This window comes from Vespula vulgaris, chromosome 18, assembly GCF_905475345.1.
Source record: "Vespula vulgaris chromosome 18, iyVesVulg1.1, whole genome shotgun sequence".
In the NCBI taxonomy this organism is placed as follows: Eukaryota; Metazoa; Arthropoda; class Insecta; order Hymenoptera; family Vespidae; genus Vespula; species Vespula vulgaris.
In genome coordinates, this window is record NC_066603.1 from 552,501 (window position 1) to 573,516 (window position 21,016).

The 21,016-nt window shown below is 42.4% G+C and overlaps 1 protein-coding gene across 3 annotated transcripts in view; it reads right to left on the reverse strand.

Moving 5' to 3' along the window:
• Positions 1 to 6,388: 6,388 nt before the first annotated feature.
• The window catches only part of LOC127070382 (LIM domain only protein 3-like), a 68,036-nt gene continuing 53,408 nt past the window's right edge, over positions 6,389 to 21,016 (reverse strand). For all 3 annotated transcript variants that reach the window (XM_051008249.1, XM_051008250.1, XM_051008248.1), the window contains 2 exons: positions 13,348 to 13,501; positions 6,389 to 7,299 (listed from right to left, as the gene is read on the reverse strand). In XM_051008249.1, the coding sequence (XP_050864206.1) occupies positions 7,141 to 7,299; positions 13,348 to 13,501 (313 nt within the window). In that variant the 3' untranslated portion in view covers positions 6,389 to 7,140. The remainder of the gene's footprint in view (positions 7,300 to 13,347; positions 13,502 to 21,016) is intronic.

The window sequence follows — 21,016 nt, forward strand, 5'->3', positions numbered from 1 at the left end:
TTAAATTGTTTATTTCTAAATTGAGTTACGCCGCCGCACAACGAGGAAAAAAGTATTCCGCTGGTGGTAGAAGAGAACACGAGAATTCCCTCTCTTTCCTCGAATTTTTCAAAGGCTTCCTCATCCCCTCAGCCACCTACCCGCGAAACCTTTGAATTTACTCCGGATCCACGAGGTGAGAATTCTTTTCCCTTCGATCTACGTGAATAGACATCCCGAGTAATTAAACTTTTCTCTCTCTCTCTCTCTCTCTCTCTCTCTCTCTCTCTCGGATTAGTAGAAACCGATAGAATCGAGTAATTACGAGCCAATAATAAAAATTCTCTCCAAAGTTTCGATAGATACGTGTGTTCGATTCGTCGTGTAAAAAAAAAGTTTCTATTAATTTTTCGAAGCGAAAGAAGATAATAAAAATATCAAAATGTTTTTACCAAAGAAATTATTAAAGCATGGAATGTGAAAGACGGACAGAGAGAGAAAGAGAGAGGGAGAGAGAGAAAGAGAGAGGAAAAAGAATAGTGGATGGTGCGAATAACGAGGGAAAAAAAGTTGGACGATCACGGCACCGCAGTGCGGTGCGGCACGGTACGGTGCGGCGCGGAAATATCTGGGTAAGCGCGGAAAAGGTGGCAAACGTGGACATTCGACGCAGCCCTCGTTCGTCGCGTTATGGAATTTTTGCGGAACGGCCTTTTTTAATTGATGCAATTCAAAGCAGGCATTCGGTGCGTCTGGCTCGCTCGTAAAACTTTTCGACGTCCTTTCCACGCGACTTTTAGTCGCGTGGATCCAAACTTTATATCTTTCTTTTTTTTTCTTTTTTCTTTTCAATTTTTGAATTTCTTGCATTTGCTTGCGATCAAAAACACGACGGAAACGTTCTCTTTCCTTTTTTATTCCATTGACTCAATTATTATCGACGCACGCGCGCTACATCTCTATTTTATATATATATTTTTTATATATTATTTATAGTTTTATAAATTAATACGTCTAAAGAACGATATACGGTCGAAAGGGAACGTCTAGCCAACGAGATACGTAAAAAGGAAAGGAGATGGAAAAGGTGCGTTTTCGATAATAACGGCGAGCTTGCGAGTTCACAAACGAGAGAGCTTTTTCCCTCCTTTCCGACACTCCGGCATAATGAAAAGCTTAGCAGTTGGTTTAACTTGGCCGAGGATTAAGTTTACCTCGTTTCAAGAGTGCCGGAGAGCTGCGTGGAATTTCTCCTCTTATTTTTCCACCTCCTCGCCCCTGAGCGGGAAAAGAGAGCTCGGCAGGTATTTCTTAATTAGTAGCAAGTATCTCGTCCAACGAAGGTTGCCTTATTAATTAATATTATGACAGAGAATGAGAGAGAGAGAGAGAGAGAGGGAGAGAGAGAGAGAGAGAGAGAGATTCCTACGGTGTCGTGATTTTCCTAGCCGAGTGAATTTCGATCATCCACGCTTAACATATCGTTGACTAATTATTTTATACGTAGTAATAATTAATACACGTTCGTTATTCATAACGCGTGGACATTATTCATAATCGAATGAAAGTATCAAACGTTTAGTGGATGTATAATAGTATTTATAATTTAAGGAATACTATACCGACGATTTGTATGAATTATGATGCACGTGCGTTGTGACGCAAGTTTGTTATTTCGTTTTCTTTCTTCTGCGTGTGTGTGTGTGTGTTTTTTTTTTATCCATTCACAAAGTTACATTTCCTTGCTATCTGTAGCTCGATTTATCTGTAGCTGGTATAGATTTTCGAAAAGTCCAATCGTTCAGCGAACGTACCAAAGATAAATTTTCGCGTTAAGCCGACAAAGACGCGATGATGCATTCGAGTCGAGCCACCCTCGAACTTTCTTTCTTACCCTATAAACTCTCTCTCTCTCTCTCTCTCTTGGTCGAGTGTCGTTAACGAAAGGGTTGTGAAAAGTATGCGAAACGCGTATAAGCGAAAGGGAGGATAGACAAAGAGGAGTCGCCGTCTTATTTGAGGAAAATAAGGGAAGGTAGGAGAGAGAGAGAGAGAGAGAGAGAGAGGTTGTTTCATTCTTCGAAAAGAAAAGAAAAGAAAAAAAAAGGAAACAGAAGTAAGGTACATTGACGAAGAGAAAGGAAAGGACCGAGAAAAAACGAAAGTATATACTAATGTAATATCGCGCAAGGCGTTTTAATAAACAGAGTTGAGTAATCAAGGCAGCGGTTTAAGTAGCTTTCTTGTTTTTTAACGATCGTTTTTACGTCCCGTTTAAATCATTCTACGAGAAGGACCAAGGAGAGGGGTGGGGGCGAGAGAGAGAACGAGAAACGGAGAAAAAAAAAAGGAAAAGATTCAAGATGAACTTGGAAATATTTTTACGAGTTTCATTTTCTCCTCATCTCGAAACTTTTCTTGATAAAATTCATACGTACGTTTATCCGTATCGCAAGTAGTACTCTTACTTCTTTTTTTCTTTTTTCTTTCTTTCTTTCTTTCTTTTTTGTTCAATTTTATTCTAAGCAAGAAAAGATATAACGGTGTAAAATCTTGACACATCCTCGGAGATATCCCCTTTGTGAGCAGTCGCGCGAGAACGTTTTTCATTGGAATCATAGCTTGGTTTGAAATGTACGCGACACGTACGCGCCCACACGCGCGCATTCACACGGGCACATCAAGCCGGATATTATTTCAGTCGGCGCATATTTCCGCAAATGAATTTTATGAAAACAGTTTTTGTTCTTTTAATTAATCGCTCTTCCGTTCCCTGGGATACGTTTCTCTCCCCGCCCCTAGCACTTTTACTCTCTCTCTCTTTTTCACGCTCCTATCATCTCGTTTCAACGTCGAGCGACGTCGTCTCGTCTTCCGTCGAGCTCGCGAGGAAATATCCGGACAGCTGGTGCTGTCCAGTTTTTAATAACAATATTGTTTCAAAGACAGTGCGCAAACGAAAATGCGGATTCTCCTTTTTGCTTAACCATCGTCGTTGAAATCTAATTTCGTTTCTTTTTTCTCTCTTCCCCTTTTTCTTTTAGATTCCGACAATGGCCATTATCGTTCCTCGTAATATATCATCGAGTATTTTAATACCAACGTCATTTTATATATACACGTATACATACATATATATTTTATCATCGTCGACCATACGTAGCCTCGATTCGTCGATTTTTCTTCCTCGATTCTTTTTTCGTTTCTCCTATATTCTTTTTCCTTTCTTTCTTTTTTTTTTTCTTTTTTCTTTTTTTTCGAATCTTCCTTTCCTTCCGTTTCGCGCCCGAGCGATACAATTTCACGCGGAATTCATTGGAATGCGTAGGTAGCGCGACGCGAAAAGGGACGAATTAACGCGAAAAGCAGCAGGGAAACGTCGCTATTGTCGTTTTTCCTTTATTTCCTTTTTTCTTTCTTTCTTTCTTTCTTTCTTTTTCTTCTCTCGTTTTTGTTTATTTTGTTTTTAATTTTTTCTCTTATTTTTTAATTGTTTTTTATTTTAAAATGAAATTTCGCATAGCCCGTGCAAAGGCTAATTCTTCTTTGCGATTCGCTTTGCGTTCTCGCAAATGGCTTTTGTATATAAAAACGGCCGCGATGCCGGGATGCATGGTTTTAATTAATTATTTTCTCGACGCGATGTCACCTTTCGCAAGATAATCCTAAAGGTTCCCGATGATTTACGCGGCGATCGTCCGCGTTAAATTACGATTTTCACTTTGTCTCTTTGACGCGTACATTTTTCGTTCGGGTTGCCAACAACGTTGGATACCGATAACAACCGACCGTAACGACGACGAAAGGAGAAAATAAGCTACTTAAAAAAAGTACACCCGTTAAAACAACGGGTCCCGACAGTCGGCTCATTTTTTTACACGAATTATTTCCTTTTATCTTCAACAATGTTCAAAATAAGATTCGAATAATCCGGATATTATTGCGTATAATTATTTATGAAAAAAATAGTCCGGCTCGAGTGAAAAGTAAACTCGTTAAAACAACGTTTCGACGGTCGACACGTTTTTCACGCGAATTGTATCCTTTATCTTCGCTAATATTCCAAATGAGATTCTAAGAATAATCTGAATGTTATATCGCGAAGAAAATGATATAAGAATATAAATGATCGAATATCGAAAATGACGATTACTTCGATCTCTCTTTTTTGTCTCGATTAATTCGCAGCTTGGTTCAAAGTTAAAACGCTTTTGAATGTGATCTTGTCGAAGATAATAAAATATCGTGAGGTAAGCGTTGAAGGGGTAAGTCGTACACGAATGGTATAGGTTGGCACGAAAGGGTGAAAATAATTCACGAAAATCGTTGGGCACTTTCCTCTTTCCTTTTCTCTTTCCTCTACCCTGTTTTCGTTCGTTGGCCCAACGTTACGACAGTCTCTCTCTCTCTCTTTTTCTCTTTCAACGTACATGGGCGTTTTGTACATACAAACAGGAGTAATTGTCGGCCAATTATGTGGTCGCAAGCTCGTACGTTCCACGTATAATATACTTGGGTGAACGTTCATGGCTAGTAGAGAGAAAGAGAGAGGTGTGCCGTAGGTAATCGCGCTCATAAATAACATTTATTGGTGGGCCCGAGCACTAATTGCCAATGATTACCGCGAACGCCAACGAGAAAAATTGCCAATTTACATCGAATGCCTTCTATTATCCCTTTTCCACGAGGCTCGCTAGTTCGATCGCTTATCCTTTCTAGGGAGGGAATTAGCGCGAAGGATAATCGATTTTGATATCGTCCTATTACTCTTGAGTCTTCTTAGTTGATTCAGTAAGCTTAAGGCATTGGCCACGCGAGAATCGATTAATCGCATTTGCATTTTCTTTCTCCAAGTTGATTCGTACGTGTGCGTCCTATCGAAACGATAATTATACGTGTGGAGAGCGAGCTGACGTAAGTAACCCGAATGACGTGAACCAAAAGAATATCGAAATAAACGATAACAATTGGGAATTCGTTGGAATCATTGGTTATTACGTTCGAGGGAAGAAAATAGACATTGTCGCAGTCGGTATAAATTCGCGATGTTCAGCCAAATTTTGATTCGGTTCGCTTCAACTACGAATCGTTCCCTTATTCCCGTGCATTTTCGTTCTCCATCCCTCTCGCACGCGTATTCCAATTTCTTCGTTTTTTGGGAAACGGATGCAGAGGAGGAACGGGGAGGATTGGTAGTGGAGGGCTTCGCGTTCACACCCGAATAGAGTTGGATTTCGCTCTCCTGAATACACAATGGGATTTATTCGAAACGTGGCGTATAAAACACAAAGGACTCTGTATGATTGGTAAATTATTGAGCCAAGCAGGATTTGTCGGCCAATCACGTAGCGCCTTTAAATAATTCAAAGGAAGCTCGAAAGCAGAAAGATGCGAGTAAAGTACGGAAGAGAAGAAGAAGCTCTGTTCGATATATATATATATAAAAGAGAATCATTATACGTTTAAAAAAGAACGTTTCTCTCGATATTTCCATGTATTATTTATAAAAGGAGTTTTCGTTTCATGCATAGGAAAGATCATCTTGGACGGAATAATTCCCCGTCGAAAGGAGAATCACATTCGCAAGTTTGTTCCGAAGTATAATCTGTTAAGGAGAGACGATATGTATGGGGGACAAAAAAGCAAACAAAAAAATAAATACGATCTATCAGAATCGAAGGAAGAGTATCTTCGCGAATAGGGACTTGTTCCTTGACGGAATAATTTCGTTTACGTTGCTCAAATTCGAAATAAAATCCCGTTCTCGTTCTCGATCGGAGAGATGAGAAGGATAGGTCCTTTTTCTGGATAGCAGTTATCGCGATTGAAGAAAATTTCTTCGGAGAGTAGGTAGCAGGTCCGACAAATCCCCGAAGCGTATGGTGCCAGAGAAACGCGGAAGAAATAAAACATTTTCTCTCTTCTTTCTCTCCAGGGCGATAGTGCGCCGGCAGTTTTGCGGAGCGGACCGAACTTTCCGCATAACTCAGCCTCGTTATCTGACTCGCAAATAAGGCAACGGAAAAGTTCGCGACATCAATCCGGCCCTCTGTCGGGAGATTCGAAGTTGAAACAATGCTTAAGTCACCCTCTAACGTATGAGCCCCAAGAGGGTGGCACGCGAGAAAGACAGAGAGAGAGAGAGAGAGAGAGCCAATCGTTCGTGCTAACGTTTTCAAGCTCGATCTTCCAACCCGCGACTCCGTTCGATTCGATATATCATCGTTTCGCCTATCATCTTTTACGATTATTTCTTTTTCTCCTTTTTCTTTCTTTTTCTTTTTTACTCCGCCAGTTTTCATCGCGATTTAGGTATCATTTGGAAAACGGTACGGTAGAGATTTGTAGATTTTACCTACGTGGATCTTAGTTATATACCTGAAATGAATAATCAAACGATCGTCCCTCGTCAACAATGAAATGAAATGATTTTATTCCGTGAATAGTACATACATCGGTGTTACAATTAATTCGTTCGTCTAAAATTCAACAACATAGGGCATACCTTCCTCTCTTCTTCTTTTTTTTTTTTCTTTTCTTTTTCTTTATTTTTTTTTTTTATACACTTCGTTAACTATCCTTTCACCGGTTATATGAGACAATTCGTAATCGAAGAAGTCGAACAGTCGATACACTTCGAAAAAAGCACCATTATTATCGTTATTATCTTTCTTTATCCTTTTCCTAAAAAGGTAATACTCGTACTATCTACAAAACGAAATCGCTCTTTTTTTTTCTTTTTTTTCTTTTTTCAAAAAAAAAAAGCGCTAAAGGGATCGCAAATGATTCATCAGCTTTTCACCGGCGTGTAATCGCGATCTTTCCTTCCTTTCGTTTCCTCGTACGATCGATAGATCTTTGCCGATCGTAGCGTGGAATTGACGTTGACGATCGCGAGGAGTCTCTTTTCTCTTCTCTTTGCAAAAAATCTCACGACGATTTCCATCATCCTTTTATCTCTTCTCGAACCGATGACGATGCTCCGAATAAAACGGAAAAACGAAACGGACCGATAGCAACGACGATAAACTACGCACTCTCGCGATTCGACATATATATATTATTTAGATATATATATGTTTGTTATTCTTGTATGTTAAGTTTAGGTGTTAACATAGGTAGTAGGCGTAGACGCGTGTATATCGGCGCTTATTTCGTTTGTCATTTGGCATCGTACGGTGCTTGCGCATTGATACCATTTAAATTATTCATGGGGTTCAGAACGTTGTGAGCGCTCGATGTAGCTGGTGCTGGATATCCATTGTGGTTATGGGCTGTTTCCCCATTCGCCTGTCTCGGAGGACCTCCGGCAGGTACCGTCTGAAAGATAAAAAGGAGATCGTACGATTATTGCCTATATCGTTCGTCTTAAAAAAGGGAAGAAAGAAAGAAAGAAAAATAAAGAAAAGGACTTTTTAATACCGCAGTCTTTGACAGTCGACGCTTCAGTTTGTTTTCGCACGATAAATGTATATACCCGAAAATAACGCGAAAATTATTCCTCGTTATTTCGATTTGATCTCTAATAAATTCGTTATCTTCTTTCTTGTAAAATTGTATTTATTTTCAGACGGGATAACTCCGTTCGGTCGTTTCTCTTTCGTTCGACCCTCTTGTTTCTCCTTCCTTCCTTCCTTCCTTCCTTCCTTCCTTTCGTCCTTTTACCTACTTACTTCTGTCTCTATCTCGAGACTATATTAATGTAGAGGCTAGAGAGGGATAGAGAATAAGAGGAGATGCTGCACGGATAGGTAAGTGCCGTTGAAAACTTTCAACTTCCTATCTTTCTCCCTTCCCTCTATCCATCTTCCTTCTCTATCTCTCTCATGCTCTATCTCTTTTTAGTCTTCAACGTCTTCCAACATTCCCTTTCTCTCCCGGTTCCTACGGTAAAGGTGTTAAATTATACAGGCTTAAAATTCGGCAGACCGTGCGACTCCCTCTTGACGAAACAACGGATCTTCCCACGGCTACGTCTTACTTTACGAACACTCGCGAGTCGATCGTACTAATTTAACTACGACGACGAGTCGACTCGAACAAGGAGAAGAGAAGAACTCGGCTTTCTTTCGTTTTCTTTCATTTTCTTTTCGTTTCGATCAGACTCGTACAAACTTTCTACATCATCAACTTCCTCTATATTTTATTATATATATATATATATATATATATATGAACTCCGTTTACAGTTTTCTTCGCGAGTTTTTCCGGCTCTTGAATCCTCGAGAAGGAATAGCTAGAGCGCGCAAGTAAGAGTCCAAGTAATTAACTCGTAAATAATTACGATAAAAATGACAAAGCGTCGCGAAAGAAATGCTTTATCGTTCCATTGCCGCTAGCAAGGGTGACTCTTTCCTCCCAGAAGAAATCCTTAAATCTTAACCGTAGAGCGAGAACCCTTTCCAAAAGCTTGCTCTCTCTCTCTCTCTCTCTCTCTCTCTTCTTCCCGTCTTCTTTTCGAGCTATCTCTCTTTCTCTTTCCATCTAAACGAGTTCCGGTTCGTAATTAAGAAATCTTCGTGGAAGGCGACGGAGACCATCGTCCTTTCCCTCTCTGTCTCTCTTTCTCTCTTTACTTACCATGGGTTAAATTAAGTCTATGACTTATTCAAGTTTTATCTACAATTGCCAGAGGAGGAATTGCCATGGCGTGGATTTACTGCCGACATTGTAATCAAACGGCACGCGTTTTCAGTACTCCGAGCCACTTTGGAAAGTTTCTTGGACCACTTGGGTACATGCATACGTACTACATAGATTCTTCTGTTTTTATGTAAAGAGAGAGAAGGAAAAGTTATTTAACTCGTTCGTGACGAATTAACAACGTTGCTTACCGAGATGGACGATAAGATTATCGGCGTTTAATGTATATTGTTAACACGTATACGTCTTTGATCAAAAACAGAGAGAGAAGAAAAAGAAGCTAAATAAGCGCTTGCGTCGTTTGTTAAAGAAGGTGTATCCCTTGTTGAAATCGAATGAAAGCTTGAGATAAGATGTATCGGATCGAAACGCGTTCATTTGTCGTCTCCCCTTCTTAATACCTAGTCGGCAAAAGGAAAAATCTTTTCCATCTTTCTTTCCTTTTCTCTTTCTCTATGTAGAAGTCGTTAATGGCACGTTACACGCACCAAGTCTCCTCCTCCTTCGCGTTTTTTTCTTTTTCTTCTTCTTCTTCTTCTTCTTTTCTTCAGTCAAGCTCCTCCTCGTTCTTCTCTAATTCTTCTTCCTCGTCGTCCTTCTCCGTTTTCCTTCTTCCGAAGAGGATTCCAGCCCGCGAATAAGACATTAATCGCAAAGGCGAAGGCAGTTTGCAAGCGACGGTAAATGCGGCCCACCAGGAGGGTGCCTGTTGGAGTTCGAGAAGGGGAAAAGCTCTTTCTCTCTCTGTTTCTCTCTCGCGCGCTTGCTCGCTTGGCGAAAGGGAGAAGGAGGAGGAGGGTGCTGAGAATCGCGTGTCATTTGTCCGTTGATCTCCTGTGGCTGGGAACAGTCCAGGTGTGTGGCTGCGTTTGGCCATTCCTTCGTGCCTCTGCTTTTCTTGCGCGCAAAAATTAGCACCATCGTCGGATCGGAATTAGCCGTGTGGTATCATTATCCATTTCCTTTCAGGAATTCTTTTAGAAAGAAAGGAAGAAAGAGAGAGAGAGAGAGAGAGAGAGATTTTTTATTGCCTGATATACTTGTTCCTATTCTTCAATTAATAGATTTCATTACAATCGGTTGATTAGATTCGGGAATCTCACAAAGAAGACTTATTCACTAGTTACTGCTTATAACGTGCTCCAAGTTGATTCTCAACTAAACTCATAATCTCGCGTAAGCTCGCAACCTGCCCTTTCCCATGAGAGAGAGAGAGAGGGAGTCTTCTACGTGCTCACGTGAAATTTAGTTCGTACACGAGGTAGCTCGTAATAATGAGCTCGTTAAAGGAACAACCTGCACGCTAGGTATCACAATAAATGCAATATTTCTCTTGACATACATATTTATTTTCAAGAGTGTATCGACACGCGAACATTAAGAAATTTCATTTAATTTCATTTAATTTCATTTCATATCGATTTAGTCCTTAATTCGTCGAATAGCTTTCTCCTTTACTTCGGATCTAATCGTCTAGAAGACGCGTATAGAAGACATCGTAATACCTTATTCCCTGTACGATTTCCATGGTGCACATTGATCCTCTTAAATTCCCATGTACCCGCCGTCTTGGCATTAGCATATTATCTCACCTCTCAAAGTCCTCCCACCATTACTACCTCCTCTACTACCTCTCTTGGTCTCTTGGCGATGCCACCCTTTTCATTCTGTATCTCCCTTACTCTTACTCTCTCTCTCTCTCTCTCTCTCTCTCTCTCTCTCTCATTCTCTTCTCGTTCCTCTCTGTCTTTCCTTCACCCACCTTCTTATTCGACCCTCTGATTCGCGAAGGACTTTACAGACACTCGAGAGTTTGTTTTAAAACTCAGATAATCGTTTCGAAATTTCTCCCCTTCTCTATCTTCCTTCGTCTTTCTCTGTTTCTCCTTCGTCCTACCCTTTCCTCTTTCTTCTTCCTCTTCTTCGGGACGAGCCTCGCTCGTTCCGCATTGCGCCGGATCCCAAGGGGAAAATTAGATCGAAATAAAAGTTCTCGGGGAATTTTAAGCGCGTTACGTTCGTCTCCTTTCCTACGATCGAACTTTCTTCTCAGAGATTTCAATGATTTTCTCCTTATTCCTTGTATGTATCTCGAGAATTTATTATTGGATATGTATATATATAAAATAATAAAGGTACCTATACATCGATTCGATGTTACAACGTTCGTTCTCTTTCTCTCTTTTTTTATTTTTATCGAAACATATCAATTTCTCGATCGTTGCTCGAATAAGGCACATCATTAAACGCTTACTTCATTGATTCAAAGGGCGAGGGTCAAGAAATACGAGTTTACGAGGAAGGATCCTAATTCGATTTATCGAGGGCGATGACTAAACTGTTCTCTTCTTTTCTTTTCCCCTCTTTTAGCAAAAGGGATCTCGTCGAGTTATTCGTAAACCGTGCGCTTTCTGGCATTATTTAGAACTGGCTAACCACACGTAGAAAAAGAGAAGGAAAAAGAAAAACGGATCCTTTGGAAGCTTCTCGTGGGTGGTTATAGAGAGGCTCTTGGCTAAGAAAGATCGGGACAGCTGCCTCTGTTCTCAGGCAATCAGAAAAACTACCCTCTCTTCCCCTCTTTCGCCGAACGTCGGTAGTCTCCTTCCCCACCCCCGTAGCCACGGCTTAAGGAGGGTACAAACAGGGTGGCAGCTGTCTCAACGACGCTGAGAACCCTCTTCGCGGTTTTTAAGAACCTTAACGCTTTCTTCTTCCCTTTCATCTCTCTCTCTCTTTTTCTTTTTTAACCGAACTCTTTTATTAACGTATCTCCGTGATAGTCGAATCCTCGCGACGTTAACGTTCCCATTACGTTCACGAGTCATCGAACTCTGTCGTGAAATGTCAGATGGACGATCGATCCCGAACGATTTTGCTGTGGTGGTATATAACGTCGAGGGTTTGTCTCGAATACTCACCCTTCTCCGCGATGATATCGAAGGTATTCACGCTCAAGGAACGAGATGTCAAGAGGGATCCGTCAGGAGGCTTAGTCTAATAGATGCGCCGAAAGGACATTAGCATGCCACGCTCGGTCTATCGACATTAGCTTCCTTCCTTCGACGATTTTTTATTTCTCTTATCGGTCATTTATTACCTCGTGGAATTCTTCGAATCGTAAGATTTCTCCATTGTCAGCGGTTTCTCTATTATTCTTTTCAAACTCCGATCTTCTATTGTTCAAGCGTAATAATAAGAACTCGATGACACACGATGCAAAGTCTCTCTCTCTCGTCGATCGTTAAATTTCATTTTAATTAAACGCGCACCCTGGACACAGAAAGATCGCTGATACATACACACACACATACACACACACACACACACACACACACACACACACACACACACACACGTACGCGTTTAGTTTACTTGGGAACACTTACGTGGCACAGAAATAGAGTCGCAAGGGTTACCAACCCCGTTGTTACATGCGGCTCGTCGACAGGGCGAAAGGAAAGGGAAAGGGAAGAAATTTGCATATTATAAGTAGTACACGTTACCGAGACTGCTGATATCATCGGCCACGGGGACCTCGTTACTTTCTGCATGCGTATTATTCGAGTGTGTGTTAACTATTCGACCGGTCTTCGAGAGAGGGGAAGAGAGAGAGAGAGTACGAGGAATAAAAAATATTCTTTTCTATTTTCGTTCGTCCTCCTTTTCTCCTTTTTTTCTACTTCCGTTTTTTTCTGCCTTCTTTTTTCTTTCTTTTTTCAACGTCGTTCTAATCGGGTAGCAAAGGTCGGAAAACCTTTAAACGTCGTATCGGTATAAATTCTGCAGTACGTGACGTCAAAGGGTAAGAGAGAAGATCCTTGCAAGAAGGAACTAGGATTAAGTAGATCTGATCCTCGTTGGGTCGGACACGCCGAGGTCCTTCCTACCGCTCTGTGCGCCCGAGGCTTAAGATATTGTTTTGAAGCGAGGCTGTTGCTTTAGGATAATCAAGAAGACGTAATCCTAAAAGGCTTAGCGTCGATGAGTCCATAATTCCGGACGTTCTCGTACTTTTTTTTCTTTCCTTTTCCTCCTTCTCTCTCTCTGCCTTTTATTTCTCCTCCCTTTGAAGCTCTTATCGTACGTCGATTATTTTCTTTTTAACTCTCATCGAAGAGAAGAGGAGCCGATAAATTTTGAAATATTTCGTTTTGGTAGATCGTCGTACCATCTACGTCGTCTTTACTTCGTTTAATTCCATTCTAATTCCTCTCTCGACGATCCTTTACGAAGAGAAAATTCTTTCGCACGTTCCAGCTACCAGGTAGCGGAGGAGGTACCGATCGTTAAGGCATGCGGGCGGCGTGGCTTGCTTAACGGTCGAGCTTAATTAATAAGGACACGCGATATCCTAAGTTGGAAGACGTTGCTGGTACGCTAAAGCATAGCCGAAGCCTCGAGGGAGTCCTTTGTTGTCGAGAGGGTCAGGATGAGCGACCTGCCACTTTAACCCACCTTAAGGGATTACGTCTTGAGGAGTTTCCGAGTCTTCTTCTACTCCTCATCTTCCTCTTACGACGGTCTGACTCGTGCTACGCCTCTCGTTACTATCTCGTTACGTCATCGTTCGCACTCTTACACGCTCGTTTCTCCCGGTCATCCTCTACGTCACTAAGTAATACGTCTCTGTCTTCTTCTTCTTCGTACGTGCGCGCGACCTTTTCTCTCTTGTTTTCTCTTTCTTTCTTTTCTTTTTTTTTCTTATCAATTAATTTTACTTACTTGAGGTTGAAGATGCGTGACCTGTCTTTTAATATGCGCTAAAGTATCGTTCGGCGGAGGATGCGGCATGTTGGCGAAATATACTCTCTCCTTGTAATGATACTCGCAGAGAATCTTATTCTCGTAGAGATAAAACTGATCGCCGACGCAAAATCTGCAATTAGAAAGAGATCGATTTGTAATAGCGGCCAAGTTTCCGATCGGAATCGATCGTATAGGTTTTGTCTCTGATCGATGATCTCGATCGATCGATCGTCGATCGGAGACAACGTGAAAGAAATACCTGGACAACGTTATCGGAGTCTCATCGAAACGAATTCGCAAAGTTTCCAAACGGAAACTACCAAGGCAAGGAATTTCTCTTATCGAGAGAGAGAGAGAGAGAGTCTGTACAAGCTTGGCGGAGCAGTAAAGCGTGCTAATTCCGTTTAAGACCGCTTTCCGTTCTGCTCCGCCAAGGAAATTGCGAGAAAATAAAAACAAGGAGCGAAGTGGCAGCAGCTCTCCCCTTCCTCCCTTTCCCTCCTCCTCCCTCCTTCCTCCCCCAACCCTTACGGCTTCTGCCGCGTTTCCGCAACTCTTCGAGCTCCTTTAGATGTAAATTTCCAGTCGATTCGCGGAGCAAAACTACTCCGAGTTCTCGGATTGCCGGCGAGTCAGTTTCGCACGAACGACCTATACAATCCAAGGCGAAACTCACTTGCATTATTCCTTCTCCTTTGCTTTTCCTTCCGCTCTTTCTTACTCTTTATTTCATACACATTTCCAAACGGGATACCGTATAATCGAGGCGCAATCCGTAGAAAAAGAAAAAAAAAGAAAAGGTAGTAGTTTGTTTTGGGACGGGAAAAAAATAATTAATGCGAAAGACGGACGATTCGAACGAGAATGCGTAGGGAGGAGGCAAAAAATATTACTCGATCGCGTATCATCCGCGTGTCCTATATGTCAAAGATCACAAATAGAATCGCATACTTTTTACGAGGGAGGACCCATCAAAGCTCGTCGTACTTTTTTAAAATTCGAAGTACGAGACAGGAGGATTTTCGAGTAATCTGCCGTGGATGTATACGTATAGGTATATATATCTGTCTCGTAGCGAGGGGGGTACGCGTGGGGAAGAGAGTAGGTGGAAGAACGGTGCGGGTACACGCGGATTTCGAGATGGCGCAGAGGTAGAAACGTGCTCGGTTTGCGATATCAGAGAAATAAGCTTGCCACGAGGGTTATACGCATCGACCAACTGTCGCACCACCGTCGCTGCTGCTGCTGCTACTGCTACTGTTGCTACTCGCCCAAGCCCTTTAAAATCAAAGATTTCGCATTTTTCCTTTTTATTGCCGGTTTAAAAGTCAATTTTTCTCTTCTATACGCGCGCAGGTCTCTCTCTCTCTCTCTCTCTCTTTCTCTCTTACGTAACTATCTTCGTCTTTCTCTTTCTTTCTCGAGCTGTGTCCGCAAGAGGGACGTTATGCGGAAAATGCTAAAGAGGCACGGAACGACGATCGTAAGGGGGCGGTGGTCGCTTTTCGACAGACACCGCCGCGTCGGGAGAAAGAGAAGCGACGAGAGAGATGCCGAAGGGATCGAGGATCCACGAGGGACTCGAAAATCGTTTCGCCCAGGATCCATCCCCGCGTTGAAATTCTTAGCAGGTAGCTCGAACATCGCTCTCCGTAAGTGCTTGAGGTATACCACGGCGTACCACCACCGTCCCACGTGGCACTCGCAAATTTACAAAGGACTTCTTTCTCGATAATCTCGTAAAAACTTAACTGTCCGATATCGGTCTTTTATTAGAAATATATCGAACGACCGTGAAACGCAGCCCTTTCTTTTTTCGGTTTTGACTCCGACTACTTATTTCGAAATCGGATGCGAGTAAGTAACGGACAAGGGTGTATATTTTTCGAGCAATAAAAAATATATTTTTTCCTTCAAAGTCGGTGGTACACGGAGTTGGGTACGCGTAGCTCTACGTACGTACATACGTACGAACATATTCCGTATTCAACGGATGTGCCGGTTCCGTTTTCAGATCCTGTTTGGGTTTTATGTCAGGATTTCTGTCGAGTGGTTTATACCGGCGCTTATGTAAATGCAGACGTGATTTTTTTTCACCACCTAGCCACCACCTCGCTTGCATCGGTATGGTGGATATTACATACACACGTACGTACGTGTGTATCCTACGTATATATCGAAGATTCGCGTTTTCGGGCATCGCTAGCGAGATATCATTTTCTTCGAGAAGAGAACGTCTTTGCGGATTTGAACTACATCTTGCGCTTCGAAAAATTTCTCGGCCATTCGATTTTCTTTCTCCCTTGTGTTTTCTCTCTTCTAATTCGATCGCCATTTCGAAAGGGTAATCGGAAGAGGCCTGGTGGAAAGGGAGAAGAGAGGATCTGAACGATCGGAACGTCGAACATGGACCGCCATAAAAAGCAATGCTCAACCGTAACGCGGTACGATAAGTACCGCGTCGCGAGCTAAAATCGATCCTCCAGGGTGGTCGGTCTCCAGTCGTACACCATAAAAAGGGAACATTAGAGAGAGAAAGGAAAGGTATAAGCGTGGCTCTGTGATACCGCGAGAAAGAAGATAGGGAAACGTTGCTGATGGTAGGTAAAAGGTGGTGGGAGAGGCCCTCGGGGCTTTGCCATCTCTTTCTAACGCTCTTTATATAACGTATAACGGTGTTATGATTTCGCGCCTAGATATGCGACGTGTCTGCCGATAAACGACCATTTTTTCTCCTTCTTCTTCTTCTTTTTCTTTTTTACTTTCTCCGCTATCGTCGTCGCTAAATACTTTGGGCATTAGGATGTTTCGCAATATTGAATGTATCGACGTGGCATGGTGACGCTTTTTATCGTTACTATATTTTTCTTCTTTTCTTTTTTTAAATATAAAGCGACACGGAATAGAAATATCAGCGAAAATAATCGCAAGATCGTTTCGAGGGAAGCGTTAAACGTTCTCCACGGTGTATAGCCTTCGCTAAGTCGAGAAGGAAGCCTCGGAGTTTCGTCGGCAAACAGAGCGAGCTTCGAGACTCGAAGAAAAGGGGTGAGAAGGGCGTGGGAATGAGAGGGAGCGAAAGGAGCTTGCGGGCGAGAAACCCCAAACGGCAACACTTTGGCCGTAGTCAAGATTCTACTGGGTTTGGTGAGCGAGTAGCGGCGGTGCCTCTGAAGGGGGTCCTAGAGAATAAATTTCCTACTTGATCAAGGCACGAGAAGTAGAGACGGACGGACGGAGACGAAGGCAGAGGGAGAGAGAAGAGTTGAAGAAGACGCCTGTACTCACGGTACTTGCTTCGCGTTCTTACTCAATTTGCATCAAACTATAGAGAGACGAGCGAGCGAGCGAGCGAGCGAGCGAGCAAGCAGGCCTGCTTTTCTATTCTGTGGGAGGTTCTACCACCTGATGGAGGAGGTGACTCCGCAACCTCCCTCTACCCACCGTGTCTAACTCCTCTACCTCATATTTCGCTTCAAGCAGAGAGCCCTACTGCCGAGACTAACGCGTTTAGTAGAGACTCGATTCCCTAATCAGATCTTCCGACGGCAGTCGAGGGTTTCTAAGGTGCTGCTAAGTGTGAAGTTAATGGAGTCAAGACGCCGTTCCTCCTCTATCCGGAGGAGACCAACGAGAATCGCTCGGGATGTAGCTAGGCGAAGCCACCGTTTGTTCATTATTTATCATCGAAAGTGGTTAACTTTCCTCGTAGGATCCCTCTTTATATACGCGATCCAACGTATTTAATCTTGCAAAGTTTATTCGACTGAAAGGATTAAAAATAATTGACGATAAAAAACTATAGAAAATCGCTTGTTCTATATGGATGTACGTATATACATACGTATATATATATATGCCTCTTTCTCTTTCGAAAAGAGAGTTTGAAATCGACACTCGAACGTTTATCGAGTCCCCTGACATAAATCAATTCGTTTACCTGCGAGAGACATTACCGCTCTTTAGTCTCGATATTAATAGCGCCTTGGGTATCGATAAAGCGACGTATTCGTATCGCTCTGCTAGCTCGTTATAGACTCGAATAGATAGGTAAATGCTTTATTTGTCGCCCTGGGATAGAATCCTGAGAGAGGGAGAGAGAGAGAGAGAGAATTGCAATTTATTTATGCTCTTCCCCCGTACCAACGACACTCACTCGCAACTCGAACAGTGAGCGACACAAATAATAAATGAACGTAATCAATTCAACGTTCGATAGGAGGTACGTGAGTTTGCATCGTCATCGGCGTTAGACAAACAAAACTCGATAATCTCGACTATCGTTATCGACCGAAATCTTTTTATAATATTATTATTTCAATAACGATAGAAACGAGCCTCTAGACATCGGTACGATCGTATTTTATCGATATTGGCTTGATTTTACGAATAACCGTTGTTATTAAAATAAAACCTCGCTTTATTTTACTACGTACGTACATACGCGTATAACATTTATGGATAAAGACGGTATTCGTGTTAGGCTCGATGACATCATTATTTCACCGATCGAAAACGTCGTCTCATCTCGATGTCTCGCGAAGGTTCGTTCGGTTCGTTGCTTTGTTTCGATAATGACTGCTTACCTGGCTCGTTCTCCTGTTAATTAATTCAGACTGTCAGGGTATCAAGCAAACCATGGCGCGTTAATTCGATCAGGAGTGAATTCGCTCGGGTTCGACGTGGCTGTGGAAATAGGATGATGGGAAGAAGGCGGAACGGGGAAAGAGAGAGGGAGCATGCTCTGGAAGGAGATGGTAGGAGTGAGAAACGATGATGTCGGCGATGCCTTCTCGCATCGAGGACAGATTTACGCCGCAGACAGTTGACGTCGCTATCTAAATGTCGCCCCGAGAAAGCCGACACGTCGGACGACGTCACTCGATAATAATACGCACGCATACACCGTCTTGTCCTCTTCCTCGCTCGCGAGTTCCTATCTCTCGAGGCAGTTTCTCTCTTGTCTATCGTAATTCCTTCGCTCGTGAAATCGATGAAAACCTTTCTTTTATCGTCGATGGATCTAATCAACTTTTTCTTATAACCCAATTTTTCGTCCTCTTCGCAAAGGGAATACTAAACTTTGGAGATGCATAGTTTCCTTGGCGTATCGAACGACAAAGATTTTTCGAATCGTTCTCCGTCCAACCATCCAACGAAATATTTCTTTAAGTATTACGAGCGATAGATATTTCTTTACGCGTAAACACACTTTAAATAATAAGATTTTCTTCCAAGTTATTTTCCATAGAAAAGCTGCGACATTTGTCATTCCATTAAACGTCCTCTATGGGAAATTAAGGATCGAGCGAACGTAAGCCATATTAATGACAGAGATTATGCGGAATATTAAGACTACGATGGATCGTGGGTGCTTCGAGTGGGATGACTGTATTCAGAAAGGGTTGAATCCTTTGGAAAGGACGAAACGGTAATATTTTGCGAGCCCGAAAAACGGAGGTAGGGGAAAGAGGAAAAATGACTTTTTACGCTGGCGAACGGTACAATTATAATTTTCATCGGTCCGATTCTTTCAAAGTAAATATCGCTTTGCACGCATACGTACGTACGTACGTACGTACATCGGCATATTGCGTTTCCGTTAGTTATATTTTTCCCGCATACGCCGAACGTCACCGATGAGAATATATTACATTTTATCGCGGAATCATCGATGGTACGTTGTCATCGATACGTTGCAACTGTATGAATAATAATAATAATAGAAAAAAAAAAAAAAGAAAAAAATACCAAAAAAAAAAAGATAAATAAAAAGAGTAATCAAAGAGTCTATACACGTAAACGGGAAATATTTATGTTTGAACGTCGAAAATGATATAAACGCTTTGCGATCTTTGTGGAGGTTGGAGGAGAGTCAATCCGTGTTCGAAATCGAGTCGGTTCGAGATAGGACAGAATCGATCGTTGACTTTTTGCGAGGAGATAGAAGAAGACGAAGAAGAAGGAGAAGTTGGAAGAGACGGTGAGACGCAATCGCATCAAAGATTATTTCCGCCAATAAAATGAAAGTCGAGTTTCGTCGTGACTCTCTACGAATCGTTTTGAGAGAAAGGGAAAGACAGAGAGAGAGAGAGAGAGAGAGAGGAAGTTGGAAGAAGCGAGGCTGGAGCAATAAATCTACGGTCGCCCGGAGCAGACACTTATCAGTTCTCCAGGATCACCCGCGACATCACGGACTGCGAGAAATGCCCGGCAGGCTCTCATCTCTTGAAATTGACTCTGCTCTTACTCGAAGACACTTTCTCTCTCTCTCTCTCTCTCTCTTTCTCTGTCTTAACGCCAATCGCGTATATCTCGCTGTCTCTGTCTCTCTCTCTCTCTCTCTCTCTCAGCCTACACGTATAACTTTCATCCTTTGTAACGTCATTTTTTATTTCGGTCGAATACTTTGAACGACGATCATATTTCTTTTCCGATTATTATCATGGCTATTAAGCGTGTATAAGTTTGTAGAGTTGCGTCGTATGTAGCACCTTTCCATTCGTTCTCTCCTACGTGCTCCTCTCGTACTCAACGCGTATATAATATCTACGTAGGTACGTGTATAGGAGAACGATACAGCTTATCTCTTCGATGATTATCTCCAACAAAGTAAGCTAGCGAATTTGCGTTTAGTGGTTATCCTCGACAAATTAGTACCTACTATCCTTTCTCGAGCGTGACCGTGTTGGTATTGTTATACCTGTGCGTTGCGGAAGACCGTGCAGCATCCCAGGTAGAAGCCAAAGTAACTCGGTGAATCAGTGGAACGTAAACTGGATAGGATTAAATATGACTTACCGTAGTACTTAAGTTTCCATCATTAGGTAGCCTCTAGCGATAAAAGCAGCGAGGAGGAGGAGGAGGAGGAGGAGGAGGAGAGAGTCGGTGGAAAGGCAAACTTGTTGTAGGGTCGGCTTTCCCTCTCCCCCTTCGTCTACCTCACCTCGTCTCTTTCTCGAACACAAGATCGGCCCACCAAAGTTACCATCGTGTCGTAACCTCCGGGCATTGTCAAGGTTTCACTGCCCAAGTTTACCGTCCTTGCGATTAGACCTTACGTAGCTTCTCTAGGATTACGGTCTAACGTAGACTCTCTTTCTCTCTCTCTCTCTCTCTCTCTCTCTCGCTCTCTCTCTCTGTACGAACTCGTCGATAAAGATAGCGAAAAATCGATTCGAATCGGGTTACGACGTTTCTCTGTTCTTGTTTTTTTCTTCTCTTCTCTCTTTCTCTCTCTCTCTCTCTTTTTTGCTCGGCATTGTTTCTTTTTTTATATATGCATATCTTCTTTACTCCAGACAAACGTCAAAACGTTCGGGTGTATACGTTGAAACGTATCCGGGCAAGTGTGGGAGACGTTTAAAAAGCGTTGATTCAATTTTACGCTCAAAAGAGAGTACGCGCTGGTCCCTCAATCCATAGCCTCGACCACTGCGGATGACAGCGATACCGAGGACACGTTGTTACTGACGTTCCTGTAATTTGCCTCGGAAATTAGTAAAGCGTTTCGATGTAATCGTTACGACAACGTGGAACGTACTAGACGAAGTACGTTCGTAACGTTTTCACGTCTATGGATTCCGTACGAACGGTCGATATCGGTTGAAATCGATTCGTTTCTTCCAAAGATCCACGAATTTTC